Source organism: Pinus tabuliformis, chromosome 9, assembly GCF_031772625.1.
Source record: "Pinus tabuliformis cultivar Carrire ecotype Pingquan chromosome 9, CPIR1, whole genome shotgun sequence".
Classification (NCBI taxonomy): Eukaryota; Viridiplantae; Streptophyta; class Pinopsida; order Pinales; family Pinaceae; genus Pinus; species Pinus tabuliformis.
This window is the reverse complement of record NC_142307.1, coordinates 1,268,256,506-1,268,268,785: the sequence shown is the minus strand read 5'-3', so window position 1 is coordinate 1,268,268,785 and position 12,280 is coordinate 1,268,256,506. Positions and strand designations below refer to the sequence as shown.

Here is a 12,280-nt window from a genome sequence, read left to right as displayed (position 1 = left end):
TACAATGATCCATCTTCAAATGCAAGGCACCGTAGCATTTTAACAAAACCAACAATCATGAGATATGAGTGAGTCAGTTAGGTTTCACTTGGAACATCCAAGGCATTATATCGTCCATCTTGTTAGCCATGATGCTTCTGAAATTGAACTCCACAATTACTGATTCGGTGAACTGAGCCAACTTCATCCCTATTTCTTGCATCACATCTCTTCCATCGAGTTGTTGGGGTCCAATGGTTATTAATCTCAAAAGAGGCGGTTCGTTAGGCTTGAGAGCCAAGGCCTGAAGCAGAGTCGGCCATTGCAAGTCGTGCATGAAATTCAAGTCTATCCCATGGACATTGTTGTGTCGTTCAAAGGCTTCAAGAAAGGTTTGGTTTGTGGTAAAATGATCGAACTTGAGATAAGGGAAAACCTTGTAGAAATGGTGGTAGAGAATCTCATATTGTGCATTTGTCTGTAACATAATGGATTCCACTAGTTGTCTTCGCTAAAAGGGTGAATCACGAGCAAGGAATTAACATAAATTCAGAATCCCTTAGTTGTGTCTTCAACTAAGGTTGGTCCTTTTTATGGCTTGTTAAGAAATGTAACTGACTACTATCGGTCTACAATTTGATGGTAGGAGATATTGATATTTCTATCATCTAACACCAAATTCAATGACACAAGTAGCATGGGAGGGGAGTTCTTCACAAAGGAATGCCTTACAACATAATTATTATACTGTTGAATAAAAATTAAGATCTCATTTTTCATGTATAATATAAAATATATATTTTTTTATAAATAATAAAGTAATAAGTAAATATTAAATAGTAAATATGAATAGAAGAATAGAAATGGAAGTAAGTAAAGTATAATTTATTGTAATATAAAGTAATAAGTAAATATTAAATAGTAAATATGAATGGAAGAATAGAAATGGAAATAAGTAAAGTATAATTTATTATAATATTGAATAAAAATGTTTGTTTTTGGGTATCATAGAAAATATGTAATTCTTTTTTAATAAAGAACAAAGTAATAGATACACATTTAATAGTAAATAAAGTTAGAAGGACACAGTAAAAATAAATCATAAGTCATTATAATATTAAATAAAAATAAAAGTCTGAATTTTTTAATATATAATATAAAGTATGTAATATTTTTATAATTACAAAACATTGGGTAAATATTTAATAATAATTAGAAAATCAAATATTATATAATAGATTATAAATATGATAAGTATACTTTATTGGGTTTAAAAACATAAATTAAATGATTTGTGTGGAGTTTATTAGATTATTAATTAAAAATTTATGAGAAAAGTTGAGATCCCACAAAATATCTCAACAACATCAGTATATAAATAAATCGTTCTTATATCACTAAAACTGACTCTAACCTAAACCACATCAATGTGAGATTATCCCCTTCTTTGTTTGAGGGTAAAAACGTGTTGTACTGCATTCAACATGTTATACATGCTTTCAATATAGCATATAGGACAACGTGTGAAACAGCTCATTTTTGGATGCCGGAAAATGTTTAGAATATCGAGTATATACCGAAGGTAGATCACTCTAGATTATTTGCCAAAACGTGCATCTGACCACAGAAGAAAACGAAACACAGGGCACTCTCATCACCTGCTAAACGTTGCATGAAATTGGAGAACATGAAAACATAAAATGTTGCATGAAATTACATCATTTCATATCTATTGTATTCGGACTCCTGAAATGTGTGGTGTGATAGATTTGAGGGCACACAACTTTCAAAATTTCCAAGGCTGCACATTAAATTTTTGTTTTCCAATTCTCAGAAGGATATTTTATTCCATATCTACCTCAAATTTACAACTCGTGGATGCGTACTTAACAAATAATAATAATAATATATATCAGTCAGAGCTACAAGGTTAGCTATCCATAAATTAGTAATCTGTAAGCTAAGTGCTCCTGGCAAGCATCTCCTGATATTGCCGAAATGACCGCTGTTTCTCCAATCGGAAACTCGCGTGAAAACTAGCAATGAAATCATCGGCCAATCGATCAATCTCTTCATCCAGATTGGGCGCATCTTCATTAATTCTCTTCAATATGAAAGTGGAGACAGGATTTATGGAATCATCATCGTTATTATTGCAGGCGCTGCAGTCATCATAAGGAATAAGCTGGCGGTCATATGAATCAGTGGCATAAGCAGAAGAAGATGAAAGGTTGACGGGCTTCTTAAGTTTGGGGAAGGAATGGGACAAGTGGAGGAGAGACCTATAGTAATTTATTGTGATGCCTCCATAGGCGCGCGTTTTCTTCGTAAGCACCTCCAACACAATATCCTTCGCTTTACCCACGTCTGCTATGAGGTGATGTGGTGCAGCCTTGGCCATCGCATGCCTCACCATCTTCACTATTTCAGAGGGCACAATCTTTGCAGGCTTCATGATGATCAATTAATCGCTTTTTCTTCTGTGCGACAGATAACTCACTGTGAATGAGATGCAGAGACGAGGAAGATGATTGCAGAGCACTCACTCACTCAACTCCGAACGGAGAGATGGTGCGAGATGGGGAATATATGGTTGGTGTCAAAGTGAGGGGAGCATTATTAAATGAAGAGTAAAGGTCAGAAACGCAACGAGGCAGAAGCACGTGTAAAAGGTGGCGAGAAAAAGTGTTATATGGCAGTACTGCGTTGTCTAAATCAAATCTCACTTTTATGCGTGCTCTCCACTCCAACAATTTGTCAGTATTGAGTTTGTCGGAAAAACAGAGTTAGGTATTCAGCGCGCTTCAACTTAAGGCCAAGATTCGACTTCAATCACTGGGGGATTCAGATTCCAAAATCGATTATGCTTTTCGTCAGTAGCTCACCTGTCTGCTGATTTACTATTGCGCTATATCAAGTCCCAAATGAAAGTGGTGGTAAAGAGATGTTGACAAAGTGGTGGTAAAGAGATGTCTCAAATGAAAGTGGTGGTAAAGAGATGTTGACCTGTGTGTGCCTACTGCCCACTTACGACGGTTGTGATGAATTCAGAAAGCACCGAGTAAAGCATAAACGAGACGACAAGTCTTAAAATACAATTTGCTTTATAATGTTTAAGGTGAATTTCAGGTAAGGCATCTCAACTGGTCATGGCCGTGCAAGTGATGACGGTGGGAAGCCCAGTGTTCCAGTTTTCCCTGGTGAGAAATTTACTCGAAGTGAACAAAAACAAACCAATGTAATTAAAAGTAAACAATAAAAATATACAAAATAAATAAACATATGTTTCATATATTTACTTCGCTTATTAGTAGTATTAATACTTGTTTTTTAATATAATTTTATATGTTATTGAGATCAATAATTTTTTTGTTCATATTATTTTTTATGATATTTATGTAGAAGTGTTTGGTGTGTTTAGTGGAGATTAATTAGTTCTATTCTAATTTAAGTAAAGTAATTGAAAATTGAATTAAATTTGATAGATATTTATTTACGATTTTTGTTTAATTAAATATTAATAGTTTTATTTTTTAAAATTGATTGGATTTACAAGTATGTTATACATATAATTAAATAATCTATTTATTTAGGTTGGATAGATCATTGTTTGGTCTCAACTGACGTTAATCATCATCATCATCATCATATATATATATATTAGGAGTATTAATATTTATCTCTTACTATAATTTTATATATTATTGAGATCAATATTTCTTTTTGTTCATACTATTTTTATGACATCTATATAGAAGTGTTTGGTGTGTTTAGTGGAGATTAATTAAAGTAATTGAAAATCGGATTAAATTTGATAAATAATTATTTATGTTTTTTATCATTATCATAAATATTATTTTTCAAAAACTACTCATTTAATATAGTCTTTACTTAATAATATTTGTTTTTAATATATTAATAAATTAATATCATAATTTATGTCTCTACATTGCTCTCTATTTAAGCCTTTGCCATGGTTTGCCTTTTTATCTGGTCCTGATGATGAACCACACTTGTTGGTTCGAAATGCATCTGCCAAATATTTCTCTTATGTGATTTCTATCGAAAGACTTTGCTTAATATTTATATATTTATTATTTTTATTATCATTTTGTTTTATTTTATTTTACTTTATTTTTAAATTAAAATAATATTGACTTAAATTAAGTAAGAGAATAAGGAATATGTATTTATAAATTTATATTAATAATTAAAAATAAGTTTAATATATTTTTTATTTTTTTATAAATAGTATTTATAATAAGATTAATATTAATCAACAAATAGTTTTAAATATTATTATATTAAAATATTGAATAATATTATAATTGGAAAGTCAAAAAAATATATATGTTAACATAGAAAAATAAGCTATAACTAATATTGAATTAAATTAAATTAATATTAACATTAATATTAATGGAATAAATAAAATATATTTATAAATGAATATTAAAAAAATTATAATTATAATTATAATTATAATTATATATATATATATATATATATATATATATATATATATTAACAAATAGTTTTTAAAATAAAATAAGAATAATATTAGTTAACCATATAATGTTATAATAGGAAAGTCAAAAAAGATATACATGTTAATGTAAAAGAATAAATAATAAATAAATAAACAATAATAATAATAAATTCATGAAGAAGATCTAGCTCCTACTTAATTTCTAGTCATCGTCCACGTTAAGATTAATTGCGTATTTTTCAATTTCAATGGCCTCTCTAAGCTACTTATGATGGAAGTGATCAACCCATTGCGTATTTTTCAATTTCAATGGCCTCTCTAAGCTACTTATGATGGAAGTGATCAACCCTAGCAATGGACCGAGAATCTTCAATGTAGACATGATGTTTGGATTTCACCACATGTTCAACTAAAGTTGAGGAACAAGAATGTTGCGCTTAATATCTGATGCATGTTCTTGGATTCTTTGGTTAATGGAGTGACATGTTTCCACAAGGTAGGGAATCCCACATGAACAAGGGATTGAGTAGACCCCTTTCATGTCTTTAGGGTTACAAGGTCTTTAACATATCTAAGATATTTTCTAATGGTATTAAGGGGTTTGAAAGTGGCATAAACTTTTGATGTTATTTTAATGGCATTGTCTACTAAAGCCACAATTTAGCGCAAAATATTTTTTTTGGAAAAAATTGGTAATTTGTCCTTTCTAGAATACATGTTTTTAGCTATTTAGCTATTTTATAGTTTATATTTAATTATATTTAACTATTTTATATTTAATTATATATTCAATATTTTTTATCGAATCTTGTAATTTGTCTTTTCTATTTAATTATATATTCTTTATTTTTGGCGGAAATTTGTCTTTTTGAAATATATTTTTAACTATTTCACTATATATTCTATATTTTTTTGCCTGAATCCAGTAACTTGCCCTTTTTGGAATACGTTTTCTAGTTATTTTATATTTAACTATATGTTTTATATGCCGTAGTCTAACTTATAGAAAGAAGAAAGATAGAAAGAAATTATTTTAGTGCCCACGAGGCTAAAGATACCTTGTGGGACAAATTGCTTCTTCATCTGCTTGATGTATTCGAACCTTTTTCTGTGAAGCTTCAAAATAAATGCTCCTAGCTTCTCAACAAACCCCTCGCTAAACAGATTGTCCCAAGAGCTAACTGTTAGCATATCTGCATAACTTTCCCTGTTGTCTTTGAAGGCCTCACATTCTAAAATGAAATGTTTTTTTATTTCCACTCTTCTGGAAGAACAGAAAATGCATACTCTTTCCTCCCACACTTCCTTTGGCCTTTTCTAGCACCATGTTTCATAACGGAGTTGATGAGAATTAATCCTTAATTGAGCAATGAGAATTTTGGCTTTCCAAGAAATATTGGCTTCTATGTATGCTTTTCTTTGATGACTATGAGTGGGATTAAACACTTCAATATAGTGCTTTTTCTTTCTTCTTAGCTCCTTATCCCAAGTATGCTTGTGGAAATTTTCCATAACAAAAGCCTTTATCTCTTTATTGTTTATGGGACACGCGTTCAAGAAAATACCCCACTTACTAAACCATTTGTTATTTTGTTGCATCCAATTTTTTTTCTCTTGCACAATGTATCCTTAAAGACAACCTTAGGCCATCTACCCTCTTCCATTTGCTCAATTTTTTTTAAATACCTTATGACTCACACCAAAGTAATTGCTTCAATAGGAGCACTCCATGTTTCACTTAACAAGATAGCATAAGGAACTGCACTTTTAATCTTAAATTTGTTTATAATCAAACGCTTTTGAATTTTCTCAATTTGTCTCCATTGCATGTCGGATGTACTCCTGGCCCATAGTTCACAACCATAGAGAATCACCGGAATCACTAGAAGCCCAAAAAGAGTTTGATTGGTTTTCCAGTCCCATAACTCTGCCTCTCTACACCTATTTTGAAAAGCATAAAATGCTTTCCAACCCCCCAAAGTTCTTTTCATTCTACAACCATTCCAGCTTAGATTTTTGTTGAAGTCAATTCCGAGGTCTTTGTAATTTGCAACTTCTTCCAGAATGTTGCCTTCAAAGAAGAACTTATGATGGTTATGTTTTCTTTTCTTAGAGAAAACCACTACTTTCGTTTTGTTGATATTGACTTGCATCCCCGCACTTCTACAAAAATGCTCAAGGGATAGTAAGTGCTCTTGCAAACCAAGAGAAGATTTAGATGAAATAGCTTTTTTCACCGAAATTCACCAAAATCCGGAAATACAATTTCAAGATTTTTTATTGTTTAAAATACATTTTTGAATGCATAAATGGATTCAACACCCAAAAAACCCTTTGGGCACTTGAATTATGTAGATTAGACAATTTAAACTCAAGTTTTTCTTTTTTTCTAATTGTCGGATTTTGATTAAAATTAACGAGAAAAATGGTTGTGTAAAAGGTCATTTCGTTTATAAGTTAGACTACACCTATTTTATAGTTTTAGCCAGAATTCGATAATTTGTTCTTTTTGGAATACGTTTTTTTAATTATTTAACTATAACTATATTTTATTTTTAACTATTTTATATTTTATATTTATCTTTAATTATATTTTTTTAAACTATTTAACTATTTTATATTTAAATATAATTGTCTATATTTATATTTTATATTTAACTATTTTTTGGGGCATGGTCATTAATCTCAAATGGGTCTACATTTTTATATATTTTCACTAATATCAATATTTACATTGCATTAAAAAAATCTATATTCTAATTCATATGGGTAAGGTAGGTAAATAACATTAATAAAATATTTCACGAATACCAAGATTAACCAGTTAAAATTTATTTAGGACATGTATCTATTTTTAAATTTAAAGGATTTTGATTGGCTAACATATTATGACATGGAAATTTCATGGACACTTTTAGGCTGAAATTTTATATATATATGAACATAATTAAATATGTTTTACGTTTCCAAAATAATATAAAATATGTAAAATTTATACTAAAGTTAAATTAAATTGTATTTTACTTTTAAAATAGAATTCAAAATTTTTCAAAAAAGTTGAAAAACATCTTATATTATAAAAAAATGTTTTTATATTTACCAAAAAAATATTAAAAACATAATACATGATATTTAAATTTCAGATAAAGAAAGTAGGTTTCTTGAGTTTCTAGCCCATTTTTTTGTTAGAATCTGGCTAAAAAAATTGTACCCAAATTTTAATTTATGTTATTCAAGAGTCACACTTACAAACTATCACTAGAAAGTAATATGGGAACACTGCTTACTGAATCTGAATCTTCAAGCTGCCCTGTTTGAGTTTCCATCTATACAGATCGATTTTTCGATTTTTTTTTAGGGTTACAGGCGTAAATTTGGAATGGAGTGACTTAATAAATATATTTAGAAGTGAATTTGGAATGCAGTGGCTTATTAAATATATTCAGAGGCGGATAAGTATATTTTTAGGTTATTTACTTTATTTTTAATGTAAACTAAAAATAAATCGAAAAGCTAAAAATTTTAAAATTATTAAAATTTTATAATTAAATTTATTATTTTAGTCAAATTTTATATATTTAGGTATAACTTTTTTTTTTGGCCAATCTTTATTATATTTATAATTTTTTTATTAAAAAACTTTTTCCCAAAACTATTAAATTATCACTTCTAGCCATTTTTTCCTCATGTTCGAACGTGAATCTTTTGACTGAAATTATAACTTCTCACAACATTTTATGAAAGACTACTATTTTAGACTTCGTATTTCCCACATTTCAAAGATTTATTAATGCTCCCTTTCTCCTTTGTTAACTTTAATTTGATGGTGCATTCAAGTCGGTTCACGCTATATAATTTATAAAAGTCATGGTACAAAGATGCTTGAACGTGATGTATTGAGAAAGGAGTATAACCCAAGTTAAGGGCATGGTTGAAATGTTCAAAGCCTACAAAGAACTTCCCATCATTCAGATTCCTCATTCACCACCAAACTTCAACACTATGACTACGCGGTCCATACCTAACACATGGGTATGGTTTCTCCTTCCATGTCTCTTTCCTTTTAGTGTTACATTAATAAATAAATATGTTAATTTATGGTGTTCCTCATTCACCACCAAACTTCAACACCAAACTTCAACACTATGACTACGCGGTCCATACCTAACACATGGGTATGGTTTCTCCTTCCATGTCTCTTTCCTTTTAGTGTTACATTAATAAATAAATATGTTAATTTATGGTGGTTGGTGTGAATAGTTGGAGTTTAATTATTTTTATTTTTATTTTTTTATTACAATCGCGTAGCATAGCTTTTCATTAGCTTTTTATGTTATTTTTTTTATTTTAAATCATTTTTAAAATATATAAATGGATCAAAGATTTTTAAAAAATTATAGAGTATTTAATTATACCGAAGGTGTTTTTTTTTTCGTCTACCTTTTTTATTGAAGTGTGACATTTGTCCACATCCCAAATATTTTATAGGCAAGCTATACCGTGAACACTTTATATTTCTTTTAATATGTAGATTTGATAAATTGTGGTAAGACGGTTATGGCTAATGAGAAAATATTTCCTAAAAACCCACAAAAATTTGTTTACCATAAATTAACTTTATACTAACAAGCTTCTAGAAGCAGATCTCATCCATAATTGGAGAGGAAGAACTGAAAAGATTAATTGGGGTTAACTCTGAAGACCTACCAGGTTGTCACCGTGTTGGGAAACCTAACTGTGCAAGGGAATTAGGTTTTCTTCTCATGTAGCGAAAATGCCATAGTAGAGGAACGGTTGAGGGAGGAGGTTGTTCAGATCATTGTATCGGAGCAAAGAAGAGCCAAGCTGCAGTAGACAAGAACAATCAGAGGCTTACTCATCAAAGTCACCAAATTCAACAACAAAATTACTTCCAAAACATAATATGGAGGTACAGTAAGTGCAGTTATTGTTGTAGATAGATTTGCAGCAGAAGCCAGGCACGATGAGACGAGCTCCTTTTGAACTCAAGCATATACTTCTGGAAAAATTACTACTGTAGTGTAACATATATATATATATAAAATCTAATCCTGGGGGATTTTTATGGCCCCAAGAGGTTTTTCCCTCCAACTATCATCCTCTGTCTAAAATTGTGGTGTGGCTTAGTTTCCTTGTCGTTACATATTTCTGTTAGTATTATACACTATGTCAAAGCTTGTTTTGATTTGTTTATTTTTCGGCTGGATCAAAGTTTTTTTTGCTCAGTTCTTTGATTTTTTTGGCTCATTCTCTAGTCCCTTCAAGGATAGGAATTGGGTGCAGTAGCCTCTTCAACCTCAGCAGTTTAGGGGTTGGAGTGGGAAAAATTTGTCGTCATTTTCATCCACCTCCAACCAATTAAAATATGACATCCATTGTGAATTCTTCTCATTATTATTTTTATTGTTATGACCCTCGCCCCATTACCGCCTTCATTGTTGTTGTCACAATGGTTAAACAATGGTGTAGGAAAAGAGTGCATAAAACCAAACAAGTTTTGGTATATGCCAACCTAAATTTACTCACACAAATGGATATGCACAAACAAAAGTAGAGCAACACTTTCAAGTGGAAGGAGAATATCAGAGGTTGTGTAAGAAATAGAGTCTGGGGCAAAGCACTAAGTATGTAATTTCAAATGCAATGTGCATGCATAGAGCCTAAAAAGTTGGTATTCCTTTTTATAATCAACACATCTGGAAACCTATCATACATCCAATCAGGCAAAAAGATCTAGGAAGATATGATCGAAAAGGAATTGCATCAGAAGTTTATGTGGATTTTGCATTGGACTCAATGTATGCCAAATGCAGGACTCTAGAGAATGCATGAAAAGTATTTGAAAGAATGTCTAAACGATATGTTGTGTCATGGATTACCATAATTGCTACTTATTCCGAGAATGGACAACCCCATGAAGCCTTGGTATTCTTCAAGGAAATAAAAGTCTAGGGTATAAAACCCAATTCAACCACCATCATTAGTGTTCTTCTTGCATGTGCCATTTTATTGGTTTTGAAATAGGGTAAGTAGATCCATGGGCATACAATAAGAAATGGGTTTGAATCTGATGTTGTTGTGGGCACTACACTTGTAGGTATGTATGCCAAATGTGGGAATGTTAACGTTGCCCACAAACTATTTGAAAGAATTTCTAAACAAAATGTTTTGTCATGGAATGTAATAATTTTTTTTTATTCACAGAATGGTCATCACCATGAAGCCTTAGGCATTCTTTAATGCAACACAAATTCATGGTATAAAACCCATCTCTATTACCATGATTATTGTTCTTCTTGTGTGTGTTGATTTATTGGCTTTGGAACCAGGTAAAAAGATCCATGGCTATCTAATAAGAAATGGATTTGAATCTGATGTTGTTGTAGGCACCACTCTCATAGGCAAGTATGAAAAATGTGGGAATGTCAACATTGCACACAAATTGTTGAAAAGAATGCCTAAACAAAATGTTGTGTCTTGGAATGCAATAATTTTTTGTTTTTTCTGTAGTGGCTATCCTCATGAAACACTGGCATTCTTCAATGAAATGAAAATTCAGGGTCTAAAACCCAACTCAATTCCATAGTTAGTGTTATGCATGTATGTGCCCATTTATTGGCTCTGGAGCAAGGTAAGCGAATGCATGGTTATTCAATAAGAAGTATATTTGCATTCAATGTTACTATAGGCACTGGACTTGTGGGTTATTCAATAAGAATTGGATTATGAATGTATAGAATTTCCATGGAAATATGGTCGATATTTTAGATGATGGGATTATGAATCTAATATGATATCTTGTATCATTCTTTTGATATGATAAGGTCAAGCCATAAGAATATGTTTATAAACATACACACTAATATGGAATTGTGTTAAATAATTGATATAATATAGTACATCATGGATGTAAATTTTATAATATATTTAACATATACACCCTAGCCTGAGTCTCTTTTTCTTGGTTCTCTTATGAATATACATAATTTGCATGGAAATATGGTGGTTATTTTAGATGATGGGATTATGAGTCTAATATGATATCCCATATCATTCTTTTGACATGATAAGGTCAAGTCATAATAATATGTTTTCCTGAGTGTGAGATGGATGTTGATGTTGAATTCATCATTTTTGCATTCGAGGATGAAGAGTCCCTAGAGGGCATGTCTATTAAGGAATTTGATTTAAATAATCCATCTAATGTTTGTCAATATGCAATTACACATGAAGGAAGAAGCAAACCTATTGTTGTTGCAAGTCGACAAGAGGACAACAATAAACATTTTGCAGTATTTTAAAAATACTTTGAAGGAGAGGATGGAAATGAAAGTTCCATAAGAGTGGAAGAGATTACAACTCATTATGCGGTTGGAGACAATGAAACAAAGGTCGAGGTAGTAACCATATCAATGGTTGAAAGAGAATGCAACCATCGATTATTTACAAACTTTGAAGGCATATTCAAAGGTGAAAAGTTTGAAGGAGGAGTTGCAACAAAAGCGAATGAGAAGCCTATAGAAATAGAGGAGGTTGCAAATAAGGAAAATGGAATTAAGAGGAAAATAGCCTTATCGATGAATAAGCTACTCCCAAAATTCCACTCTTTGTAATATTTGTGTTTTTATTTAAAATTGTATTTTCCCATAATTAATACATTCTTTCAAGCCACGTTGTTTCGTGTACAGAATGTATACACTTTTTAAAGGCATTATTCTCTCTCTCTCTCTCTCTCTCTCTCTCTCTCTCTCTCTCTATACATATATATATATATATCTATATATATATATA

General features: G+C 30.7%; 1 protein-coding gene across 1 annotated transcript; it reads right to left on the bottom strand.

Moving 5' to 3' along the window:
* Positions 1-1,856: 1,856 nt before the first annotated feature.
* LOC149153166 (uncharacterized) lies at positions 1,857-2,529 on the bottom strand. The gene has a single exon (XM_089446013.1). The coding sequence runs from the start codon at positions 2,432-2,434 to the stop codon at positions 1,940-1,942; it is 495 nt and encodes a 164-aa protein (XP_089302139.1). The 5' UTR covers positions 2,435-2,529; the 3' UTR covers positions 1,857-1,939.
* Positions 2,530-12,280: the final 9,751 nt, after the last annotated feature.